General features: G+C 45.2%; 1 protein-coding gene and 1 non-coding gene across 2 annotated transcripts in view; both read right to left on the bottom strand.

Moving 5' to 3' along the window:
* The window catches only part of Nfx1 (nuclear transcription factor, X-box binding 1), a 69271-nt gene that overhangs the window by 6352 nt on the left and 35471 nt on the right, over positions 1-27448 (bottom strand). Inside the window, 12 exon segments of the mRNA XM_052718454.1 lie at positions 408-553; positions 2101-2167; positions 2659-2757; positions 6313-6354; positions 6908-7009; positions 8958-9031; positions 9834-9872; positions 9874-10065; positions 17145-17224; positions 22061-22180; positions 22923-23031; positions 26091-26170. Of these exon segments, the coding sequence (XP_052574414.1) occupies positions 408-553; positions 2101-2167; positions 2659-2757; positions 6313-6354; positions 6908-7009; positions 8958-9031; positions 9834-9872; positions 9874-10065; positions 17145-17224; positions 22061-22180; positions 22923-23031; positions 26091-26170 (1150 nt within the window).
* On the bottom strand, positions 23667-23795 carry LOC128098074 (small Cajal body-specific RNA 4). The gene has a single exon (XR_008214106.1). It is a non-coding gene; the product is annotated as a small Cajal body-specific RNA 4 (non-coding RNA).

The raw sequence follows: 27448 nt of genomic DNA on the forward strand, positions 1-27448 counted from the left end.
GTTCTGTCTCACACTACCACCTCCATTTCCTCTGATGACAACACCGAGGCAGAGTCCAGCATGCTTTCTGTCCCCATCATGCCAAGATTAGAGCTGGGAGGTCAGAGGGAGGAACAGGAGACAGAGGGGTAGGAGCGCAGAAGTGATGAGCAGGCATTCTGCTCACACCCTCTCCACCTGCAGAAATGCCACCCCCAGCGTCTGCAAATGATCAGGGCAGCTGTGAGAACTGGGTATTTGCGTGTCCCTGCCCTGTGGAATGAGGTGTGGGCTTTACTCTTTGATGAAAAGACTTGTTCCAGAGAAATGTATTTCCCTTACATTCCTCCAGGAGGAAGAGGAAGTAACAAGAGCATATTATGGTGGCTGGTGTCACGCCTGCCCTGCTGACAGCAAGATCAACCCACCTGACGGCAGTGACCACGACATTGCGCTTTGGTTCACTGTCATAGCTCATGCTCTCCAGGCCGTAGACTTGGGCCAGGTCATGGATGATGCGGCGGTGGTCTCTGTTCATGGGGGGGAAGCAGTGGCTTTTCTTAAGACTCTTTCCCTATTGGAAGAAGAGAACACTGATGAGCATCGTCCCCTGGAAACAGAAAACACTCCTGACTTACCCGAACCACCACAAGAGCATAGCTAATCAAGGTGATTGATTGAGTTTTTCCTGTTGGAATCTTTATTATTATTATTTGTGCGGAGGTCAGATGATGACTTTGGGAGTTGGTTCTGTGCTTTCACTGTGGGTTCTTGGGATCAAACTCAGGTTGTCAGGTGTGTGTGACAAGTGCTTTTACCACGGAGCCATCTCATCAGCCTGTGACCACCTTTTTATAGAGGTTCAAAATGCCTACCATTCCCTACTTGTGTGTGTGAGCATGGCATCTTGCTGCAGGCAGGTGGACAGGGTAAGAGACAGAAGGTAGTACAGAGCTAGTGTTTCCTCCTGAGGGAGTCCATAACTGAGGAACGGTATTCCCAAGAAATGCCTAGGTACACTGAGGACTTAAAAACAAGGAACTCTCACGCCCCACAGAAGTTTGCTTACTCCAGCTGTGAGGTCTGCAGCTGTATGTACACAAACATAGAAATACATCTGCTCAGGTTTCCTACACAGAGAAGGAACACATTGAGTTTCCTTTTCAGGTTAGTATCCTGCTGGAAGTGGGAAGAGGAGGGAAGGAAGGAAATGGGAAGCGGGGGAGGAAAACAAACAGCCCCTTGGACCTCACCCCCAGTGACTGCAGAGGGAGCCAAAGCAGTACTGGCTCCTTCTTAACAAATCACTTGTTTCCCTTTTGCAGACAGGATCTCACTGTGTAGCCCTGGCTGTCCTGCTACCTGCTATGTAGACCAGGCTGGCCTCGAACTCAGAGATCCACCTGTCCGTTTCCTAAGCGCTGGGATTAATGGTGTTCGTCACTATACCCTGGTTACTAAATTACTCCTCCACGTGGAGTTACCACTTTGACATCCCTGGCGGAACGGGGCCCATCCTCCTCAGTCTGTCCCCCATCTTCACCTTTAGTCTCCCCCTTTGAGAAAACAAAGAGTGTGCCTCCTATCACAGGCGACCTTTCAGTCATCTGAGGGGCCTTCCACGTCTTCGAACTCCCAGTTACTGTTGAGCCGCCGCCTCCTCCTCCTCCTCCTCCTCCTCCTCCTCCTCCTTCTTTTTCTGTTTGTTTTTTGAGACAGGGTTTCCCTGTGTAGACTGTCCTGGAACTCACTCTGTAGACCAGGCTGGTCTGGAACTCACAGAGATCCATCTGCCTCTGCCTCCAGAGTATTGGGATTAAACGTGTGCGCTACTATGTCTGGTCAAGGGTTATTCTTAATGTACACTTAATTTAATTGTAGATACCTTTTCTATAATGATGGAAACAATCCAGGTTTCCATGAATGTTATAGTGGCTGGGCATTGGGAATCTGCAACCTTTTCCTATAACCCTCTAGGCTAACCGTGTTTCTGGAACTTATCTATTATTATTATTACTATTATGTATGTATGTATGTATGTATGTATGTATGTATGTATGTATGTATTTTTAAGTCAAGCTGGCCTCAGAGAAATGCCCAGTTGGGTGAGTTTACTTCCACCTTATTCACGGCCTCCACAAGCGTTTCCATTTCCTTCTCAATGTCGCTGACAAACTTTAGGTCTTTCCTGAAATGAAAAACCATCAGTTAATTCCATCTGTTCTTGCTCTTCTGGGAACATCTTCCACTCACCTCCTGCCTCCACAGGAAAGAGAGGCCAATGCTGGCAGAAAAAGCGCAGAGGTGAGGAATGTCACATGACAGAGTCGCGGCACAACCACAAAGAAAAGAAAGCAGTAGGAGCAAAGGAGGAGACACAGCCAGAGCCAGAAAAGGACCTGTCACTGCCCCAGAGAAGCACCTTGTGACGGTGAGACAGGGGTGAGAGGTGGCTAGCCATTCGTCTTCAGTACAGCCAATGCAGCCCTTGGAAGGCCCAGACAACTACTATGGGACCAGCCCTCAAGCACAAGTTCAGTTCTTCAAGGGGACAGCTAAACAGCATGTGATTTCTTGCAACATAAGTTAACTTTATCTGGCGTAATAATGGGGAAAACATACTAATTACAATATCTTATAATACTAACTAGAATACTCACAAGCCACAGGTTTACATACCTGGCATCATCTTTCAGACTGTCACTGAATTTTGATGCTGAAGAACGTACATTGAAAGGATCAGAATCATCACTGATGTCAAATGCCTCTGCCAACCTCCTGAAAGTGATTGAGAAACAAGCAAATGTAAGGGAAAGAGGAGAGGGGAATATACCATTCTGGCTTTGGGGCAAGGCGGTGGTACATGCATATGTGTGGATGTGGGGGGCAGAGGCCAACCCTGGGTGCTGTCCTCAGACGCTCTCCACCTTAGTTTTTGAGACAGGGCCTCTCCCTGAGACCTGGGTCTTGGCCAAGCTAGCCAATGAGTCCCAAAGATCCTGTCTCTATCTCCTCAGCACTGAGATAATAAGCATGTGACTCCACACATGGCTTTTTTTTTTTTTTTAAAGATTTATTTATTCATTATGTATACAGTGGTCTGCCCACATGTATGCCTGCAGGCCAGAAGGTGGCATCAGGTCTCATTATAGATGGTTGTGAGCCACCATGTGGGTGCTGGGAATTGAACTCAGGACCTCTGGAAGAACAGCCAGTGCTCTTAACCTCTGAGCCATCTCTCCAGCTCCCCCCCCACACGGCTTTTTACACAGGTCTGGGAAGCAAACTCAGGCCCCACGTTTGTGTGGACAGAGCTTTGTGACTGAGCTAGCTTCCCAACAACCCATATTCCTTGTTTGTTTGTTTGTTTTTCAAGACAGGGTTTCTCTGTGTAGCCCTGGCTGTCCTGGAACCCATTCTGTAGACCAGGCTGGCCTTGAACTCACAGAGACCCACCTGCCTCTGCCTCCTGAGTGCTGGAATTAAGGGCATGCTCCACTACCGCCCGGTTCATTTTGTTTTTGAAACAAGGTCTCATGTAGGCCAGGCTGGCCCCAAAATGCCTATGTGGCCAAGGATGACTGTGATCCTGCCTCTCCCTGAGATTACCACCATACCAGATTCATGGGGTGCTGGGATCAAACCCAGGGCTACTTGTATGCTGTTTTTGTTTTCTATACATACAAACCTATAATAAAGTTTAATTTACAAGTTTGGTGCAGTAAGAGACGGACATTAGCTTACCATAGACTGTAGTAACCTCAGCAGATGCTCTTACGTAAGTCAAGAATCTCACCCCTTTCACCACAGAAGTCACCCCTGACACACACTTTATTTTATTTTTTTTGAGACAGGGTCTCATGTATTCCAGGCTGGCCTCAAACTCATTAAGAGACAGGAAGGCCTTGAACTCCTAATCATCCTGCTTCCACCTTCCAAGTCTGAGACTACAGGTATATGAGGTATATTGTTTTGTTTTGGAACAGGGAAACAGTGTATGGCAGGATGGCCCTGAACAGCAATCCTCCTGCCTCAGTCTCTCAAAAACCAGCCAAGCAACCAATCAATTAGCAAAAACCATCCCCCCTACACACAGACACAGACAGACAGACATACACACAGACACACACACAAACACACAGACAGACAGACAGACACATCCTAAGCAAGCAAGCAAACAATAATAACAAACACCCAAACCAACCAAACCCTAAACAAAAAGCATTCCTACTCTGGAGCTATTACAAGGATTACTTGGACACAAACACTTTGATATTGCCATCAGCTGAGCTGACAGTTGAGATGCGTAAGTGACAACATGTGCGTAGTTTATTTAGTGTGGATATGTGGGACAAAGGAGTGAGTCAGACCCCAAGACAGAGTGGACAGGCATGAGGTTTTATTGCTTCACTCAAAATAGTGTGCAATTGGGGCTGGAGAGACAGCAGCTAAGGGCACAGCTGTTCTTCCAAAGGACTCAGGTTTGATTCCCGGCACCCACATTGTGGCTCATAACCATCTGTTACTCCAGTTCAGGGGATCTGACACCCTAAGACATGCAATTAGTGCATGGATATACATACAGGCAAAACACCCATGATATACACATGATATAATGAAAAATACCAATCTAGGCAATTGTGGTGTTGTTTTCAGAGAAAATATGCAAAATAGATGGGTCTAAATAAGGAACACAGTAGAGATCGGGATTATTTAGGGAAGGGTCTGCTGGTCTTGAGATCAGCGGAATGGTAAGTGGGGGATGACTTTCTTTGATGCTTAAGAATAAGGACCGGAGTTGGAGAGATGCTCAGGTCAAGAGGGGCTTCTGCTCTCCCAGGGAACTGGAGTTTTAGGTCTCAGAGTCTGTGTGATGCCAGATTCTCAGGCACCTGCATCTATGTGACATACATTCCCACAGACACATAAATACAATAAAAGTAAATCTTTAAAAAAAGACTGAGGGGGCTGGAGAGATGGCCCAGATGATAAGAACATTTACTGCTCTTGCAGAAGACCCAGGTTCGGGTCTCAGCACCCACATGGTGGATTACAACCATCCATAATTCCAGTTCCAGGGATCTTATCCCTCTTCTGACATCTCAAGGCACCAGCCATGTACACAGTGAACAGACAAGCATGCAGGCAAAACCCTCACACACATGAGAAAATAAACCTACAAAACAAACAAGCACAAAATATAAGGGCCGGGCAGTGGGGGTGCACGCCTTTAATCCCAGCACTTGGGAGGCAGAGGCAGGGGAATCTCTGTGAGTTCAAGGCCAGCCTGGTTTAATGTTTGCCTGGTATAAGCAAGGCCCTGGGTTTGATCCTAAGCATTGCAAAGAAAAAAAAGAAACAGGGATGGGGTGAGGGGTTAGGGTGGGAGAGGCAAACGAAACAAGAACAAGAATGTCCTTTTGGGGGGTTGGACTAGGGATCGAACCTAGGGCCTCATGCAGGGTAGTTAGCTCTCCCACTTGGCTATAGCTCCAGCCTTTTGTATTCTGAGATAGTCTCAGTGAGTTACTCAGACTGGCCTCAGATGCATGGAATCCTCCAGTCTCAGTCTCCCAAGTACTGGAAATTTAGGTGTACAGCACCATACCCGGCTTACGTTGTGTCTGTGTAGACTAGATGTTGATGTTGGGTGTTTCCCTTGACCAGCCTCCACTGTATTATTTTATTTTTCCAGACAGGATCTCTTTACATAGCCCTGGCTGTTCTGGAACTCATTATGTAGACCAGGCTGGCCTTAAACTCATAGAGATCCACCTGCCTCTGCCTCCTGAGTGCTGGGATCCACTTTGTTTTTTGAGACAAAGTCCCTTCTTGAACCTGGAGCTTGCCGATTTAGTTACTGGCTGTCTAGGAGACCCCGAGTGTCCGTCTCCATCCCACCCCCACCCCACCCCCAATGCTAGAGTACAGATGTGTGTCATGCCGAGTTTGACTTATGGGTCTAGGGATCTGAACCCAGGTCTTTATGCTTGTGTGGCAGATATTTTATAGACTGAGCCATCTTCCCAGCTCCTTAGGTTTTCAACAGTTTTTAGAGCCTCTTATCTCTGCTGGGATCGGGAAGCTGGCCAGTCACAAAAATAAGCATGTTGTGGCATGTGAAATTTACCCCACACCCAAAACCACACAGCTCATGTTTCTGAACATGCTGAAATTACCCAACGGGTTTATCTTAGATGATTCGACTCTTAATGACCAGAGTCTTCTGCTGACAGCAGCTGAGACTCAGAACAGATGCTGGGTGATGAAGGGATGCCTCCTCCCATTAGCTACACGGGGCTCACGAAGTGACAAGCTATTGAAACCACTTACTTTCTCCTTTCCAGGGCAGAGCACTCCTCATCACACTGCAACCTTGACAGACAAACGAAACAGATGGTCAGGCACAGGCTCTCTAGCTCCCGTCTAGTAAGAAAGCCCCAGGTAGACTATGTGAGAACACAGCGGCCCTTCCTTAGGGCCTGGAAGCAGTTATGAGGCTGTCTGTTCTTCAGGGTTCACGAGCACCCCCTGCCGGGGAATCTTATTGTCTTCCCTAAGGTCCTTCACAAGGGGAGATGAGCAGGTCTCACACTGGAGTCTAGCAGTCCTTTGTAGACTTCAGATCGTTCCTCACCTGCCTTTTTAGACACAGCCACCACTTTGGATCTTGGTTCTGTGGGCCGAGCTAGACAAATTTAGGTCTCCCCAGCTTTCTCTGTCAGCCAGCTGAAGTGAGGCATAGGAAACCTACTTTGGTCTCTGCTGTGTCCTGAGCAGGACTCACTGTGTTGTGGTGGGTATGGTCCCAATATCCCAGTCTGTTGAATGCCAGCTGTGTGTGAGATGCTACTATGAAGGACTGAGACAGATGAATTCCTGAGAAACTGATGAACTGGAGAAAGAAGGCACACACTTCCAAAATTACCTGGCTTGTTGGACTTCCTTCTTGGTAATGAACTTGCTGATCTCCACTGAATCTCCAAGCTGCATGTCCATTATTTTAGAGGCCATAGAAATAGCAGCTATTCTGAAATATAAAAGAAGAAAGAAGATGAGGCATTGTAGTTTCATAAGAGCCTCTGCGTGCTAGGGATACAGAAGCTGCCTTCAAAGCTCATCAACCACAAGATAGTTAGTGTGACCTTGGAAGTTCATCTATTATTACATGTTTACTGTAGTACTACATGTAAACTGCTGACATGTTTATGGTATACATATTCAGTCAGATTCTAAGCAGCTGCACAGGAAGGGAAGAGTTAATACAACTTTCTATCTCCAGAACATCCAGGCCAATGCCCAATATACTCTATTCAAGTAGCCAATCAGGCCAGACATGGTGGCACATGCCTTTAATCCCAGCCCTTGGTAGCCGAAGACTGGTAGATCTCTGTGAGTTCAAGGTAAGCCTAGTCTACATAGTGAGTTCAGGTCAGCCAGAGTTACAAAGTAAACCTTGTCTGAAAAACCAAAAACCAACAAACAAAACTGACAAATAGCCAATCAGATATCTACGGAAGCCTGTAGTAGCCATGGTACACCTTCACATCTAGTTAAGAGATATATATAGCCAACCATTCCCTAACACTCCACCTCTATACACAGATCTCTGTACAACCCCATGGTGTCAATACTTTAGGAGGCTATAAGGATATCTACCAGAACAATCAGAAAACCCAAGCTTGTAACGGACATGGAGTGCCTTAGCTGTGCCGCAACAAAAATAGGTAGAAGAGTAAAGCAATTTACCTAACTTCAAGATGTCTTCCTTCTATCTCATGGTGTAATTAGATGAAAAAGGCGAGGAAAGAATGGGAACAGAAGAAGCAAAGTATTTCTTTTACAAATTAAAGGCAAGAAAAGGCACTTAAATATTTAAAAAAATTATCATTGTATATACATGGTGTGCGTGTGTGTGCGCGCACACGTGCACGCGTGCTGGCGGGGCACACATGCCGTGACACACATGTGGATGTCAGAGGACAATTGGTGAAGTCATTCTCTCTTTCCTCCTTGAAGGGACGTGCCTCCAGGGATGGCACTCAGGTCTGCACTAGAGCCTTTACCTGCTGAGCCGTCTTACCAGCCCGGAAAAAGCACTTTAACGCACCTCAGATACCTTAGAATCTTCTTTTTTCTAAAGATCGACTTTATTTATTTATGTAATTAATTACTGTGTGTGCATCTACTGTGAGGCCATGGGTCTGTGTGGGTGTCTGCATGCAGAGGCCTGAGAGGGCACTGGATTCCCTCAAGTTGGAGTTCTAGGCAGTTGTGAGCTGCCTCATCAGGAGGCTGGGATCCAGACTCAGGCTCTCCTAGCTGCTGGGTCACCTCTCCAGCCCTAGATGTAAAATGCTACTTGAAAAACCGTGTAAGCGGGGGAGGGGCTGGAGAGATGGCTCAGCGGTTAAGAGCACTGGCTGCTTTTCCAGAGGTCCTAAGTTCAATTCTCAGCACCCACAGAGTGGCTCACAACCATCTATAATAGGTTTGGATGCCCTCTGCCAGCAAGCAGAGCACACATACATAAAATATAAAAAAATTAAAAAATTAAAAAAAAAAACCCAAAAATGTTCTAAGGGACTAGCAAGATGACACAACAGGTAAGAAGTGCTTGCAGCCAAGACTGACAATCTTTTTTGCTCCCTGGAACCCACATAGCAGAGGGAGAGAACCAACTCCCCCAAGATGACCTTTTACTTCCACATATGTGCTGTGCCATGTCTATGCACACACGTGCACACACGTACACACACATGCACACAGACAATAAGCACACAATTTTACAAAACACAAAAACAACTCCCAAATAACGACACCACCCAGTTCCTAGGGCTGGAGCTACAGCTCAGTGGCAGAGCACTTATTCAGCTAGCATGTGCAGGACCCTGGGTTCAGCCTCCAGCCTTAGAGAGGAGACGCACGACTCCCCTTCAAGCGGACCCACCAATTTCAAGGACTTATGGAGCACTAACCTTTGATAAGTACCGGACGCTTCAGAGCAGATCACCATTTCTTTTCTTCTTCCACATTCACACTGTAACTCTACCTGAAATATTAGTGAGAACGGAGTGACTCTTCCCACAAGAGAGCCAGGTGAGAACCAGGCAGGCTTCACTTTTACAGCCTTCCCAAATCAAACCGCATGGAGAACAGTCGTGAGCTTCTCTATGGGCTCAAGAGGCTACCCACCATCCGTGCGGACTGCGGCTCGGCAATGGACATGTCCTTTTATAATGCCCCTTCCTTTTTTTTTTTTTTTTTTTAAGACAGGGTTTCTCTGTGTAGCTTTGGAGCCTGTCCTGGAACTCACTCTGTAGACCAGGCTGGCCTCGAACTCACAGAGATCCTCCTGGCTCTGCCTCCCGAGTGCTGGGATTAAAGGCGTGCGCCACCACCACCCGGCTATAATGCCCTTTTCTAGAAAGTACTTCTCTTCTTATTTCCAGTTGAAAGGGCAAACCTAGAATGAACCTTGGAACACTGAATCTGGGGTACACGGACCTGACGAGGGTCCAACCAAGGCCAAGTTCAGATGACCCCTCTGCTTTCATCTCCTCAGGGCAGCCCTTCCCGACCCCTCAACCAAACTAAACCTCTCATTACCTCCCACGAGGGTGCAATCACTCCTCTCTGACACCAGACTCCCAATTACCCGAGTCGTCACTTAGCTATTATCTGTCCTATCGTATTGTAAGGGACTACGTCTCTTGTTCACTAGGGTTGGCACCAGCATCTCACACGGTATCACACACAGACTCATTTCTCTTGGCGACTTGCACTCCCTAGATGCACATCCAGGGGCCACTGCAGTCAATTCTGGATTCACTAGTACCCGGGTCAGCACTTACCTTGGCTTTACAAGCTGTCACAGGGCAGGGTAAACTGGGGGTGGCAGGGTGCCATACATGGGTGGCCACAGTCAGCTCTGGGTGTGGTACAGGGCTGCTTGCAGGCCTCATCCACAAGACATTCTCCTTTGTGACAGAGTCTCTGACATTTGTGCATCCCACAGGGTAGCATGGCACCGCAGGGTAATCCACAAGAGATATCAACCAGGTGACAGGGGATGTTGCTTCGTAACTAGGAGAGAGAGAAGTAGCCAGATTCTCATCTTTGTGTGGGTTCTGGGTGAATTTTCACTCTTAGAATGCATTCTTTTACATTGTTTGCTTTCTTTTTTTTTTTTTCCAGCACCGAGGCTGAATTGGGAGCCTCATGCATGCTAAGCAAATACTGTACCCCTGAGCGATGTTCCTAGACTTTAGACTCTTCAGAAAACGAGCGGTATGTTTTGTTTTGACATGTATTAATTGTGTGTGTGCCATGGGACCCATGTAGAAGTCAAAGAGCAGTTGGCAGGAGATGCTTCTCCAGCTTCTGGCATGTGGGTCCCAGTGACTAAACTCAGGCCATCAGACTTGGTGGCAGGTGCCTTTACCTGCTGAACCAGGGGCTGGCCCTGTTTGGGAATTTTTGAGACAGGATCTCCAATAGTGCAGGCTGGCCTCAAACTATGCAGCCACAGGTAGCCTTGGATTCCTGATTTTAGGATTCTATGCATGTGCCATAGTGCCTGGCTTAAATAATTTTTTTTTTTGGAGGCAGTGTCTTAACTATGTAGACGAGGCTGGACTCAAAGCAGAGATCCACCTGCCTCTGCTTTCTGAGTACTAAAGTTGGGTACCACCACACACAGCCATAAAGATTTAAAAAAACAAAAATCTCTTTAACTGAAAACTGATTTCCCCCCCCCCCCCCCTCCCCGACACAGGGTTTCTCTGTGTAACAGTTCTGGCTGTCCTGGAACTTGCTCTGTAGACCAGGTTAGCCTTCAACTCAGGGATCTGCCTGCCTCTGCCTCCTGAGTGCTGGGATTAAAGTTGTGCATCACCACTGCCCAGCAACAGTTAGATTTTCCAAGTCCAAGTGTCCAAGCAGGCAGGAAAGAAAATCAAATGGGAACTTTGTTTAAGGATAAAGCTGTGGCAGCAGCCATGTGTGACCTAAGAAACTTCTTAATAAATGGGTAATAAACAGATGAGACCAGGTAACTAGGGAATACTTTTGAAATGCTGTAACCATGATGGTGGTACATAATTACTGTCCTAGCACTCAAGAGGCTGAGGTAGGATGAGTGAGTTTGAAGTCAGCCTGTCTTAACATTCCAAGTTTCCCTTCCTCCCCGCAGAACTCCTACGTCAAACTAGAATGAGATGATACCATCACTCAGTCTTTTAAGTCTTTGAGTTTTAAAAACTAAGCCTTATATGGCAGGACAGGAATACCCTTGGCCCTGCTGCAGGGCTGTCTTATGTGACTAAACATTCAGCTATTCCATCACATCTCCCAGCTGATGGTCTCAGAACTTCAGGTGACCCTGTCATAAAGAATGACAAGCTAAGGACTGGCAAATTGGCTCAGTGGGTAAAAGCACACGCTGCCAAGCCTGATGAACCGAACTCAATTCCCAGGACTCTCACAGGAGTCCAACTCCTCTAAGCTGTCATCTGACCTCCACACATAACTCTGTGGCACCCATCTCACACACACACACACACACACACACACACACACACACACACACACACACAATTTTTTAAAAATGAAGGTGTCAGGTAGTGGTGGCACTGGGAGGCAGAGGCAGGCGGATATCTATGAGTTTGAGGCCAGCCTGGTCTACAGAGCTAGTTCCAGGACAGCCAGGACTGCTACACAGAGAAACCCTGTCTCAGAAAAACAAACAAACAAACAAACAAAAGAATGAAGAGGCAACAGGAACTCTCAACTCATTTTATTTCTTGAGAAACTACTTGCTTCTAGGTCTCCCATTTTGGGGGCGGGGGCATTGGAAACTTTACTACTATGAGATCCAAGTTGTTTTTGAGACAGCGTTTCTCTGTGTAGCCCTGGCTGTCCTGGAACTCTCTGTAGACCAGGCTGGCCTCAAACTCACAGAGATCTGCCTGCCTCTGCCTCCCAAGTGCTGGGATTAAAGGGATGTGCCACCACTGCCCAGTTGAAACAGGGTCTTACGTAGTACAGGCTGGCTCTGAACTCTTGATCCTCCTGCTTCCACATCCCCAAGTGCTGGCATTACAGTTACATGCTACTATGCTCTGCTTCAAGATTACTTTTATGTATCCACTCAAATTCCTACAACGGCTGTTGAAATTTGGAAACAATTTTTATCCCAGTACACATGACTTTTTAATTTGACATGGAGTCTTGCTGTGAAACCCAGGCTAGCCCTGAAGTCTGCCTTCCTTCCTTTCATTCACCCTTTCTCACGTTGAGATCACAAGCACTTGCTATCACATCCAGCTCCACTGACCCCCAACTTCTACCTTTGAAGAGGCCTCCAGATCTAGAACACACATGCTCCTAACTGCTTCGGAATCAGGGATATGTTTCGCTTATGATCTGTGCTCTTCTCACCCATTCCTCACGTGACTTGCTGGTATCTTAGCGTCCTTCATAGCGTTATTTCCTCTAGAATGACTTTCTTTGGCAGATCTATCCCCCTAGGGCTCTGCATTCCTCACATTCCTATACTTACAATTGTCTGTTTCTATCTGCTCACTCATCTTGTGTCAGTCTTGTTAACTTTTGAGTCATCCCATACCTAGTCTATTACCTGGCATAGAGTAGGTATTCAATTATTATTTACTGAATAAAGATAACACATGAGTATTTTATAGCACATAAGCTGACAGAGAAAGTAAGATCCACAGAATGAATATAGTGGCACATGCCTGTAATCCCAGCACCTGGGAGGTAGAGTCAAGGGGATCAGGACTCCAAGATGTTTGGCTACCTGGCCAAGTTCAAGGCCAATTTCAGCCATATAAAATCCTGCCTCGCCGGGCGGTGGTGGCACATGCCTTTAATCCCAGCACTTGGGAGGCAGAGGTAGGAAGATCTCTGTGAGTTCAAGGCCATCCTGGTCTACAAAGTGAGTTCCAGGACAGGCCCCAAAGGTACACAGAGAAACCATCTCGAAAAACAAAACAAAACAAAACAAAACAAAACAAAACAAAAATTCTGCCTCAAAGCAACCACAAAAAGAGAAGGAACATGAAGGACTATTACTTAAGTTCACAATATATCATTTTGGGAGTAGGAGAAGCATGTATCACATATCCCTGATTAAACAACAAAATGTTAAAGAGCATTCCTTTCACTGGCTAGGGATAGAGCTCAGTCACAGGCCCTTACCATTTCCGTTGCTGTGATAAAATAGCCTGACAAAAAGAAACAGAGGAGGAAAGGGTTTATTTGGCTTACAATTCCAGGTTACAGTTCATTATTGCATTAAAGTCAAGGCAGGAACTCAAGCAGCTAGTCTTATCCACAGTCAAGGGAAGAGAGAAATGAATACATGCATGTTGCTTGCTTGCTGCTCAGCTTGATTTCTCCATCCATACAATTTAGGATTTGCTGCCTAGAGAATGGTGCCTCTCACAGGGCTGTGTCTTCCCACATCAATTAACAATCAAGATAATCCCCCACAGACACACCCACAGGCCAAACCTGATCTAAGCAATTCCTCATTGAGACCCTCTTCCTGGGGGATTCTGGGTTGTGTCAAGTTAACAGTTAAACCAGCACAAGCCACCCCTAGTCAAGTTAGCACACAAACATGCCACTTTGAACAATAATTTTACATTTCTTGTCCTCAAATCTCATGGTAATATCTTAATATAAAATATAGTCCAACTGCAAAAAAAGCCCCCCAAAGTCTTCAAAAATTCCAACACTTCAAAAGTCCAAAGTCTCTTTAAAAGTCCAAAGTTTCTTAATTGTGAGCTCCTGCAAGATAAAAAACAAGTTACACACTTAAACATTCTTATTCCAAAAGGGAAGAACTGGGGCATAGGAGCAGCTACACTGAAGCAAAACCCCAATCCTCAGGTCAGTGTCCAGCATGGGGAACTCAATCATAATGTAATCTTCCAGGCTCCAGGGGGCTTAGGCAGCCTTCCTTCTTCACCTCTGACATCCACAAGGCACACAGCTGCTCTCTTAGGCTGGATCCATCCACACCAGCAGCTCTCACTGGTGGATATTCCCAAATTCTGGCATCTCCAATACTGTGGGGTCTCCAATGCAACTGAGGCTTCCCCTTTACGAATGGCCTCTCCGGGGCTCTCTGAAGGGACTTGGACCCTGCCACGTGGTATCTGGCTTCAGCTGCTCCCCAGGACCTCTCTGTGCCTTCAAAACCAGTGCCATGTGATAACTCCTACAACACCATTTCTGCTGCAGCTTGCGGTGTAGCCTGGCCCCTGGACAACAGCTACGCTAGCTTCTTTGCTTACCCCAGGAAATCCTGTCTCCAGGAGGCACAGAAGGTTTGCCCCACTGGTGCTGCTCTCCTACCAGTCGTGACTTTCTTCAGCCCCAGTCTGATCAGCACACAGATTATTGGCCAAAATTACACGAAAAGCCCAATTTTTGATAAAGTCCTTACCCCGCCCCCGCCCTCAAGAACCAGCCCTGGAAGGGCACATGTTTCTTCCAAGCTCCTACTAGAATGGCCCATTTAGCTCAGTCAACAGCATTCAATGGCTTATGTAGCCCAGTTCTAGAGTCTTCCATATCCCTCCCCCAAACCACCTGGCCAGATTTATCCCGGCAACCGCCTCAGTTTTCGGTACCAATTTTGGTTCTAGTTTCATCTACGGTGCTGTGACAGAAGAGCCTAAGGAAAGCCCATGGGTGGGAAATGGGTGTCTGCCTTACAGTTCCAGGTTACAACCCACCCCTGCAGGGCAGTTAGGGAGGAACGCAGCAGCTGGTCACACCACATCACCGTCACAGAAGAGGGACTGCTGCTTGTTTTCCTGCTGCCAGCCTGAGCTCTCCATCCTACACGGGCCTAGGGACCCGTGCCTTCCACGGCGGACTGGGTTCATCAATTAACAATGATAATCCTCCCAGACATACCCACAGGCTAGCCTGGTCTAAATAATTTCCCAGTAAACTCTCTTCTCTGGTCATTCTAGGTTGTATCAAGTTGTGTTATCAAAAACTAACCTACACACCCAACATGTGCAAAAGCCTTGGCTTAATTCCCAGCACAGCAAACAAAGAAAGCGTTTTTGTTTTTGTACCAGAACAGCATTTTCATAGCTATCTGTAATAAATATGCATCAAAAAACTGTAACTTGTGTATGTGTGACTGTGTGATCACAGATGTGCCATGCCGCCTGTGTAGAGGTCAGAGGACAATCTGAGAAAGCTGGGTCTCTTCTTCTACCACGTGATCCAGGACTGAACTCAGGCTGCCAGGATTGGCAAGCACCTTTATCCACTAAACCATCTTGCTGGCTCCTAAATATACATCGATACCTAAAAATCTTATTTATTTATTTGTTTGTTTGCTTGTATAAGTCTTTTGCCTGCATGTATGTATGCATGCATACCTTACGCCCTCATATCAGAAGAGGGCACAGGATTCCTTAGAACTGGAGTGACAGATGGTTGTGAATTGCCCTGTGGGTGCTGGGAACTGAAACCAAGTCCTCTGGAAGAGCAGCGAGTGCTCCTAATAGCTGAACCATCTCTTCAGCCTCTATTTACTTATATAATATTTAAAATTCTTTAAGAATTTCACACACAGTCTGGTGGTGGTATCAGACGCTTTTAGTCCTAGCACTTGGGAGGCAGAGGCAGGAGAATCTCTAAGTGTGAGGCCAGCCTGGTTTACAGAGCAAGTTCCAGGATGGCCAAGGCTACACAGAGAGACTCTGTCTTGAAAAACAAACAAGCCGGAAAGGAAATTTCATACACAATGTACTTTGATTATATCTATCCTCAATATTTATTCATATGTATGTGTGTGCGAGCTCGCATGTACACATACACACGTGTGTACACATGGAAGTCAGAGGATAACTGTGGAGTTGGCTCTTTCCTTTCACCACGTGGGCTCTGGGAAGCAAACTCAGTCACGAGGTTCGGCAGCAAGTGCCCCTATCCATGGAACCATCTTGCTGGCCCAAATATGCCCTTTGAAAAAGTTTGTTCTGGGGACTGGAGGTGGTTCAGCAGTTAAGAGCACACACTGCTCTTCCAGAAGACCCAAGTTAGTTCCCAGCACCTATGTCAGGGGCTCACAACCTCCTACAACTCCAGCTCCAGGGGATTCAATGTCTCTGACCTCTGAGGGCACCTATAGTCATGTGTGTACACATACACGATTAAAAATAAAAAAATAAAAGATTAAATTTTAAAAAATGAAAAAATATGTTTAAAAGGGTTTATACCAATCAGCCAAACGTGGCTTATAGGTTAAGAATGAAGGTGTCCCTGTGGTAGAGGCTGTATGGCCAGTAATAAGGATAAAAAGCTGCATAAGGCCTAAGGGAAGGCAGCTGGTAGAGGCTGTCTCTACTCTGGATGCTGTCATTGAACCACTTTTCCTAGGCCAGTGACTATCTAGCCCATGCTGGGCAACCTAGTGTCTTTAAATTCAGCATGTGCTCTCATGGTCAACTCAGCTGCATTTCTTGCTTGTAACCAGATTTTAAAATGATAGAACAGGGTTAGAGAGATGGCTCAGTGGGTAAGAGCACTGGCTGCTCTTCTGGAGGACCCAGGTTTGATTCCCAGCACCCATATGGCAGCTTACAACCCCATCTGTGACTGCAGTTCCAGGAGATCTGACGCCCTCTTCTGGCCTCCATGCACACCAGGCATACACATGGTACACAGACATACATACAGGCAAAACATTCATACACATGAAATAAAATAAATTTCAAAAATTTATTTTACTTTACTATTTACTTTCAAATCCTGGAGTTCGAAATGTGTGTGTGCATGTATGTATGTGTGCATACAACTGTGCTATGACATCCATGTGAAGGTCAGAGGTCAGCTTTATGCAGTCAATTTTCTCCTTCCACCTTTTATGTCGGTTAAAAGGATTACACTTAGGTTGTCAGGTTTGTTATGGTGTCTTTAAGCTCAGGCAATTGTGCCAGCCCCTGGAAATGTTTGTTGTGTGCTGATTTTAACGTCCAAGTGCAAGGTGGTAAGAGAAAGCTTCTGCTCCTTGGACTGTATTTACTCTGAGAAAAGAGACTAACAGAGTTTAAGCAATCAAGCGCACACTTCTGACTGAACAAAGGACGCACAGGAGAGAGGAAACTTACCTCATGCTTGCCCATGCACCACTTCTGAGTCAGGAACGTACAAGGAGGACACTTCTCCTCACTGTGACAGGAATGATACACTGCGAAACAGAAACACGACTTCAGAGATATTTCCAAATAAGGTCACGGATACTATAAACGTGTTATAAATGGTGTGTAACGTCAGACTTTCAAATCCTAGAGTTTGGACTTATTCTAAATGGTCACAAGGAAGTAGAAACGTATCTGGCTAGGAAGATGGCTTAGCAGTTAAAGTCTGCTGCTCTTCCAGAGGACTCAGCTTTGGTTCCCAGCACCACGTTGGTGGCTCACAACTGGCTGTAACTAGGGGACTGAATGTCTTCTTCCTGCCTGTGCTGGCATCCATACATGTAGCAAATACACACAGACATGCACACACACACACACACACACACACACACACACACACACACACACATTTTTAAAAAAGAAAGAGGCTGGAGTGTGAGAAAAGGTAAAAAGATGGGAAGAGGCATGCCAATTCCAGAAACAGGTCAGCCTTCCCATGATGCCCAAGGGACAGCCACCTGGTCTGCCTATGCTTCTGTCTGACTCTTAGCTAACTAATGTCCAGACACCTGTCATCTACTCTGTGTCAGATGCTTCTGCTGTGGGCTGCACAGACAGCTCAACACTTAAAATGGCTGCTCTTCCAGGGACACAGGTACAATTCCTCGCACCCATATGGTGGCTCACAATCATTTGTTAGTTCAGTTCCAGGGACTGATGCCTTCTTCTGGCCTCCAGTCACCAGACATACAAGGGGTGCACAGACATTTATGTAGGCAAAATATCCATTTACAAAATAAACTGTGTAATGATTTAAAATGCTTCAACTGGTTACTTTCAGTGCCATGATTAAGGAAGTCCTCTATTCTTTGCTTCCTATAGTCCCTCTTGTGTTCTAGGTCTCCGACACAAGGGTGGCTGTCTTGTTACTGGGCCCAGCTACATGTATAGGTATTTGACCACTGTTCTCTAACTCTCAGGAACACAGGACTCTAGTAATGGGAGACTTTTTTCATTCTCGTGAGTTCCCTCTGACTGACACCACAATTTATAAGTTTTAAAGTTCTTACTAAGGATACTACCCAGCAGGATTTGGACATTGTCTGTAGTTCCTGCAAGCTGGTGGAAAAGAGGGGCTGCATGGGAACTGGCCTGGACACTTCATGCTGGTATGACTACCAAGAAAGGAATTTACAAACCATGCTGGGAAGATCATTCCAAGTTTCCCAAGAAAGCGTTTTCCACTTCATGATCAATTTGCTTAGTTCTGTTTTACTATATTAACTTAAAAAACTGAGAGCCGGTCATCTAATTTAAAGTTCAAATCACATGGCTAGACTTAGTGTAGGTATCAGCTCTGGTGCCTTGAGTTATTATTTCACAGGGGTTAATAAATGAAACAATGTACCTGCTGTGTATCGGTTTGTCTGAGATTGAAACATTCTACCCTAGAGGGAAGCTCCTTAAGCCAGAGGGTAAACTAACTTGGAATAGTTTCAGGAAGTTCCTGAAACTGACCAGATTCACTAGGTCCCTTGGTCCCTCCCTCCTTCTCAGAATAAACAATAAAGCCTGCAGAAAGTCACTCTCAGACAAGCCAAGCTGCAAAGAAGACCTGAGACCAGACTAGCTGCCTGGAGGAAGCTTACAGCAACTGAGGCACCTGGAAAGGCCACTCTGCAATATGTTGAGCTTCCTGAAGGTTATGCAGAGTGCTCCAGGTTCCCAAATTTTTGTGAACTGTCACCTGTGCTGGGGTGGGCTATGTTGATTCAGCTGTCACTGAGTCATTTCTGTTCCTGTAAGTAACCCCTTACCCATATTCCTGTAAGTAACATCAATAAAACTTGCTGGTTCACCAAGTTGGACTTTGGTGGTATCTATACTTTGGTCTGCTATGGGCTCCCTATCTGGGGGAGTGGATTTATGTTTTGTGTCTCCCCAGGAAGTCTTGTCACAGAGTAGCATCTAATATGATCTGGGACAAGAGTTAGCAATTAGGTTGGGTAGAAAGGGAAGATGTGATGTGATGTCAAGTGGTTTTTGGCCTGGTATCTATAATAGTTTATCAGAGAAAAACTAAAAACAACTTAAATATCCAGCAACATAAAATGGGACTAGAAAAGCAGAGGCCTATCCATGCAACACAGCAGTTCTCAAACTATGGGTTATGACCCTTGGGGGTCAAATGACCCTTTCAGAGGGGTTGCCTAAGACCATTGGAAAACAGATATTTACATTACAATTCATAATAGTAGCAAAATTACAGTTATGAAGTCACAATGAAGTAATTTTATGGTTGAGGTCACCAACCATGGTGAGGAACTATATTAAAGGGTCAAAGCGTTAGGAAGATTGAGAACCACTGATTACCAGGTCACTTTATCGCTATTTTAAAAATCAATGTTGTTGAAGAGATGGCTCAGGGGTTAAGAGCACTGACTGTTCTTCTGGAGGTCCTGAGTTCAATTCCCAGCAACCACATGATGGCTCACAACCATCTGTAATGAGATCTGGTGCTCTCTCTGGCCTACAGGCAGAACACTGTATATAATAAATAAATAAATCTTTAAAAAAAAAATTACTGTTGATTCCCAACATCTACATGACAGCTTACAACCACCTGTAACTCCAGTTCCAAAGGATCCAATGCCCTCTTCTTTAGTGGACACTGCATGCAACTGGTGTCTATTTTAGAGACAGACACACACAGGCAAAGCACCCTCATACATAAAAATAAAATTCAACAGTCTATCGGAGAGCAAGACAGCTCAGTGGATGAAGATGCTGGTCACCAAATCCACCAACCTGTGCTCTATCCTCAGGACCTAAACGGTTAGAGAGACCAAATCCACCAATCTGTGCTCTACCCTCGGGACCTAAACGGTAGGAGAGACCAAATCCACCAACCTGTGCTCTACACTTGGGACCTAAACGGTAGGAGAGACCAAATCCACCAACCTGTGCTCTATCCTCGGGACCTAAACGGTAGGAGAGACCAAATTCACCAACCTGTGCTCTATCCTCGGGACCTAAACGGTAGGAGAGACCAAAGCCACCAACCTGTGCTCTATCCTCAGGACCTAAATGGTAGGAGAACTGATTCTTGCAGGTTGTCCTCTGACCTCCACATGTGCTATGGCACATGTATGTCCATACTAGTACACACATGCATATTCACGTGCACATATACACACAAATAGAATTTAAAATAAATATGTATGTGAGAAAATACAAATTGGTACTACATTGTTGAGATATGGTGGTATATGCTTGTAACCTCAGCACTCAGGACACTGAAGCAGAAGGATCAAGAATCTGAGGCCAGCCTGATAAGACATGGCAAGCTAGAGGTCAGGCTGGCTACAAATTAAGACTATCTCAACCCCTTTGAAAACAGCCCAAGAAACTACACTGTTAAAAAAAAAAAAAAGATAATAACAAAAAATAAGCAAGTTTAAAATCATTACATTCAGAAGGACCTCACTTTGAGTCTAAGAAAAAAGGCAAATATATAATATATATATATGTTTGACATATATGTGCATACAGACACACAACTCTAAGAAGGTGACATATGGAAGGCTAGAGAGACGGCTCAGTGGACTAGAGTCCAGTTCTTAGGACTCCAATAGACAACTCACAACCACCTGTAACTCCAGCTCCAGGGGACCTGACATCCACTTCTGCTTCTGTGCTCATGTACACACACATAACTAAAATAAATCCTTTAAAATGCTATGATAGGTGAATTAATATCAATCTTTTGACCCAACTTTTAAAAAAGATTTATATATTTAATGGATATGAGCTCTATCTGCATGTATGGCTTTATGTCAGAAGAGGGCATCAGATTCTACTAGAGATGGTTGTGAGCCACCAGGAGGTTATAGGGAACTGAACTCAGGACTCCGTAAAGGGCAGATGGTGCTCTTAACCACTGAGCCATCTTTCTAGCCCCTTGACTTAAAATTTTTTTTTAAATTATTTTATTTTTATGTGGTGTTTTGCCTGCAAGTACATCTGTGTAAGGTGCCAGATTTCCTGGAACTGGAGTTAGACAGTTGTGAACTACTGGGTGCTGGGAATTGAACCTGGGTCCTCTGGAAGAGCAGCCAGGGCTTTATTTAACCACTGAGCCATCTCTCAAGCCCGACTTAAGTTTTCTATAATTTAATTTTACTTAATCAACATATTGCTTCTTTAACAAAAACCAAATTCAAGATTTTATTTATTATTTTTACTTATTTATTTGCTGTGTGTGTGTGTGCGCGCGCGCACACGCGCGCGTGCGCATGGAGATCAGAAGACGACTTTCAGGAGTTGGTTGTCTTTCTACCATGGGGAGCAGGGACTCAAACTCAGGTCACCAGGCTTGGGAGTAAGCACCTTCACCTGCTGAGTTAGCTCACTGGCTTTTTTTTTTTTTTTTTTTTTTTTTTTGGTTTTTCGAGACAGGGTTTCTCTGTGTAGCTTTGCGCCTTTCCTGGAACTCACTCGGTAGCCCAGGCTGGCCTCGAACTCACAGAAATCCACCTGGCTCTGCCTCCCGAGTGCTGGGATTAAAGGCGTGCGCCACCACCGCCCGGCTAGCTCACTGGCTTTAACTAAATTATTTTTAATTCTGTGAAAACAACGTTCAGTAGAGGCAGCAAAGGAAGAAAGTCTCTGAAAGACAACAAACTAGGGTTTCTTCCAAACTTTGGGATGTTCCTGACAGCTACAAGTCTAAAGAAATGCGCATGTTGTCAAATCACAGATACAAGACACACCTTCACAGAAGCAGGGGAGCCACGGCAGCTAACCCAGAACGGCACAGCTACACAACACATTCTAAACCACTGGGTAGGAATAAGCTGTGAGGTGTGGCAACACATGGGACTCACCTGGATGGTCACATTCATGGATTCTGGCACAGGTTTGGGTACACTCAGGAGGCCTAGTCCCACAGGGAACTGGTGGGTAGATCACAGAGGCGCCACAGTGACAGGTTAATTCATCAAAACCTGAGGGAATGGATGAAACAAGACAAGCTTTCCTGAGTTTGGGGTACACGTGGATGTAATAATTTGTCGTTGATGTAGCCTCCCGCCGAGTTCTGGGGTTGAACTCGGGATTTTCAACCTACACATTTGCTGTCCTCTTGCCTCTGCCCTGCTCTTCCCCGTACTGTCTTTATAGGAATGCACCACCACGTTTGGTTCCCTGCTCTTCCCCGTACTGTCTTTATAGGAATGTACCACCACGTTTGGATCCCTGCTCTTCCCCGTACTGTCTTTATAGGAATGCACCACCACGTTTGGATCCCTGCTCTTCCCCGTACTGTCTTTATAGGAATGCACCACCACGTTTGGTTCCCTGCTCTTCCCCGTTCTGTCTTTATAGGAATGCACCACCACGTTTGGATCCCTGCTCTTCCCCGTTCTGTCTTTATAGGAATGTACCACCATGTTTGGCTAGGAATAACTGAAAAGTCTTATCATGGTTGAAATAGTAAGGCTTAGGTTAAAAAACTTTTATCATTCTAAGTAAACCAATTGCTCAAACTATGCCAAGAAACTTTTGTTTTGTTTTTGAGGCAGGGTTTCTCTATGGAGCTCTGGCTACATGTAGTCCTAGAACTCACTATGTGGACCAGGCTCGCTTTAAACTGACAGAGATCTGCCGGCCTCTGCCTCCAAGTGCTGAACACAAAGACATGCGCCACTACAACCAGCTCCAGAAACTAAATACACAGCGAGTACTCACTGGCTTGCCAGCAGGTCTGACAGTTCCCTCGGTGACAAGGCTCTTCACACCGATGAAGGCCACAACGGAGTTTCCTCCCACAAATCAAAGGACACTTGTGCTCCTTGTCCTAAGAGGAGAGGTTTCTATTAGTTCATGATTTTTCCTCCATTTCGCAAACAAAATAAAGACAAAGCTGCCCACATTTATGAATTAAAGGACTGTGGGAAGGGCTTCAAAACCATCAAGGAAGCGGGGGGGAGATAGGAAAGACGCAAGATCAGTCATGAGGAGACACTTATTGGAGCTGAATATTGTGTAGATAGCTTCCTGTACTGACTCCCTGCTTTTGTTTGAATTTTCTGATAATCAGAGAAAGGCTTTAGGCTTCCAAACACTGATTTATCAACGTTGGTGTAACACATGATACCATCGCTCTTCACTTTGTCAAGACAAAGCTTTTCACACCCGTGTGCTATGTACACAGGTGTGGGAACGGTTGGAGGCCCGGGGCCAGCCTCAGGCGTCATTCTCAGAACACTCTCGTCTCCTTTGAGGTAAGGTCTCTCATGAACCTGGAGTTCATCAGTAAGCTAGAACAGCTTGCCAGCAAGCTCTCGGGGTTCTCCTGCCTATTCCCCAGCACTGATAATCAAGCACATATCACCATGCTCAGCATTTTTTTTTTACAGTGCTGAACAAGCATACCCATTCCTCTTCAATAGACATTAAATTAATTTGGAAAAAAATCGTAAAGACAGTGGAGAATGTTGGGCAGTACAGTCAGTCCTGTGGTTCTTCTCCAATAAGAGCTGCTCTCTCCAGCCCTCTGTCTAGGAGGAGTGCATCAGCAAAGTCTTGCTTCATCAGACTCAGCCTTCTTGGTCCTCCAGCACGCCCAGCATTTTTAGTATGTGCAAGGGTTCAAATGCAAGTCCTCACTGTAGGGAAAAGGGGCCAGTCAAGGAAACCCACCCTGGATCTGAGACCAGAGCTAGTGAAGGAAACCCACCCTGGATCTGAGACCTGAGCCTGTGAAAGAAACACTTTAGCCCTGAACCCAGAACCCAAGAAACATACTTTGGCCCTAAAACCAGAGCCAGTGAAAGAAATATGCCCAGGCCCTAAAGTTAGAGCCAAAAAGCTAAAAAGGTCGAGTGAAAGCAACACACTTGGCCCTGAAACCAGAGCCAACTCTGGCCCTGATCAATGAAACCAACCAATCCCTGAGGAGGAAAACTAACCAATCCCTGAGCAGAAAGTCTTCTCCCTGGAGAAACTCCACCCCTACCAAACCCGATATAAGCTCCCCTGCCTGTTGAGCTATGGGCTGTCCTTTCCCACTCTGGCAGAGGCAGCCACTCTCCTGGACTCCTCCTTCCCAAATAAATCTCTTTCTTAAAAGTCTTGGGTGAATATCTCCATTCGCCAGTGCTGAACAGAAGACCCTTGCTGAGACTTTCCCTTAGGGGTACTGAGCAGAAAAAAAACCTTGCTGAGACGTTCCCTTAGGGGACTGAGCAAGGCTGAGCAGACAAAATTACCAACTTTTCACGGGAGCCGGAGGAGATTGCTACATTTCTGCAAAGGTAAACCCTTTAGCAGAGTGAAGCAGAAGAAACATCTTGGGCCAGAGAGAAGCAGCAGAGCCCTGCTGGGAAGTCTTAAGGGGGTGCAGAGCAAAGCTCAGCTATAATGGCTCTCTCTAGGAGAGGAGCAGGATTGCTATATCCTTCGGGAAGCCCATCCCCCACTGCACCCCAGCTTCAGGTATAGCCCGACTTCCCAACAAGTCAGGATACCTCTCCCTCCGGAGCTGTAACACTCACACTCACGCTGTGAGGCAAGCACTTTACTAACTTAACTATATCCACTGCTGTAAAATATAATTTTTTTTTCAAAATATAAATTTTTAAAGAATATTGTACCAGGTGTCGTGGTACATGCCTTTAATACCAGCACTTGGGGGGCAGAAGCAGAGGTAGGCAGATCTGTGAATTAAAGGCCAGCCTGGTCTACTCATCTATATAGTAAGTTCCAGGCTAGCTAGGGTTACATAGTAAGACCATTAAAAAAAAAAAAAAAAAAAAAAAAAAGGAACACTGAAGTTTGTATGCATCTATACATAGACACAAATAACATATACAAATATATATTTACACTACCTTGTTATTGTTATTATTCTGCCTTGTTTATATATATATAACCATGTACATATACATACATGTTGCCTTATTTATATGTATCATATAGCATCTCATTACATATATATGTATACACATATAGATAACACAATACCAATGTCAGGTAGTGGTCCAACATTAATTCTACAGAAACAAATATTTTAAATAAATGAAATTGTGCCTTTAAAAAGTGCCATAGTCAGCCAGGCATGGTGTTTTTACACTAGTAATCTCAGCACTAGGAAGACAGAGGAGGCAGGAGAATCCACCCTAAGTTCTAGGCCAGCCTGTTCTACAAGGCAAGTTCTAGGCTAGTCTGGTCTTCTACAAGGCAAGTTCTAGGCTAGTCTGGTCTTCTATAAGGCAAGTTCTAGGCCAGCCTGTTCTATAAGGCAAGTTCTAGGCTAGTCTGGCCTTCTACAAGGCAAGTTCTAGGCCAGCCAGGGCAATAAACGGAGAACCTGTATTAAAAACCAACACCAGCATACTCATTCTGGCCTCTGATATGACTCAATGACTACATGAAACCCAAAGCTCAGATTGCTAAGTCATGCTAGTTTGTGCTGGGACAGCACAGTCACCCCAAAGGAGCACTCTACAGTTGTCTTGGGAGCTGCTTTTGCAGAGGTCCATGTTTGGTCCTCAGCTTCCATGTCAGGCGGCTTACAACTGCCTGTATTCCGTTCCAGAGGGTCTGACACCTCTAGCTTCTGCAGGCACCTGCACTCATGTATACTTACGCCATACTGACCAACACAGACATACACACACAAAACTAAAGAAAATAAAAAGAAAATCTCAAAAAGAAAAAATAAAGCTTCTTAGAACTGGGGTCGGAGGCCTTCTCCATGTCCCCTTCTTCCTCTGTGCCAGTGGATGCTGTGTCTGCTGAGTGCGCGTGGGGACTAGGAGAGCTCTGACTGCTGTTTAGTGGCCACATTCCAGAGGGCTGAGGATTCCAGATGAATGGAACCAGATTACACCAGCAAATGCTAAGTCCACTTACCACACAGCATATCTCGTTACATTTATGCCGTCCACACAATCGTTTCTTGTTACACCGCTTGTCACACATAAATGTAGCATCTGTTACAGCCAATTAAAGAAAAAAATAAACACACAAAGATGTGAATTTTCATTCAACATACCTATGAGTGATTACAGGCTGAAGAAACACAAATGTAATAATGTACATAAATTACTGATGAAAATGCTTTAAAAATATTATTTTCACTTGTCAAAACCAAACCAAACCAAAACAAGACAAAAAAACAAAACAAAAAAACAAAGCTGATTAATACATGATATGGGTAAGGATGTAGAGAAAAGGTGTAATCATTCTTCGTAGATGGAGTACATACATATCTAACAAAAATTCAAATGAGCTCTTGAGAGTCACTTGGTGGTAGGGTGCCTATGGAGCCTGTTGAAGGTCCAAATGATCCCTAGCATCACACACAAAAAAGAAAAGATGGAGTGTAGTTCCATGTTTTATATATACTTTCAAAAGTAGCTAGAGTTAGGTTAGCTCAGTGTTACAGCACTTTTCTAGAATGTGTGAGGCCCTGAGTTCAAGCCCCACCAAGAAAAAAAAAAAAAAAAAAAAACAGCCAGGTGGTGGTGGCGCACACCTTTAATCCCAGCACTCGGGAGGCAGAGGCAGGTGGATCTCTTTGAGTTCGAGGCCAGCCTGGTCTATAGACAGAGATCCAGGACAGGCACCAAAACTACACAGAGAAACCCTGTCTAGAAAAACAAAAACAACAACAAAACAAAAATAAAAACAAAACAAAAAAAGGCCAGGACACCTAAGGCATACACAAAAGGCAGAAAACATAAATTGTACTCAACAAGACAAAATACTTTTGTGTATGAAATTGTAGGACACCATAAAGAAAAGAAATGGCAACAACTCACAAAACAAAAACATTGCAAATTACACACCTCTAAAGCATCTAAGATCCAGATACATATTACAAATTGACAACAGAAGGACGAAGAACCCAATTTTTAAAAAGTACAAACGACTCGGAGACATCTTTTCCCTCAGAAGACACACAAATGGCCATAAGAACATAAGGTGTATAACATCACTAGCCATTAAGAAAATCACAACTCCACCCAATTTACGTTATGACAGCTATAATTTTTTTTTTTTTTTTTTTTGTCACTGTGTAGCCCTGGTTGGGCTAGAACTTCATAAACCAAGTGTGGTGGTGCATGTCTGTAATCCCAGGACTCAGAAGGTATAGGCAGCACAAGTCTAAGGCTAGCCTGGGTTACAGAGTGAGACCCTGTCTCAAAAATAAATAAAATCCAAAAGTTTAAGTTATTTAGGGGCTGAAGAGATGGCTTAGTGGTTAA

The sequence above is a fragment of the Peromyscus californicus genome, unplaced genomic scaffold, assembly GCF_007827085.1.
Source record: "Peromyscus californicus insignis strain IS unplaced genomic scaffold, ASM782708v3 Scaffold_5__1_contigs__length_169319896, whole genome shotgun sequence".
In the NCBI taxonomy this organism is placed as follows: Eukaryota; Metazoa; Chordata; class Mammalia; order Rodentia; family Cricetidae; genus Peromyscus; species Peromyscus californicus.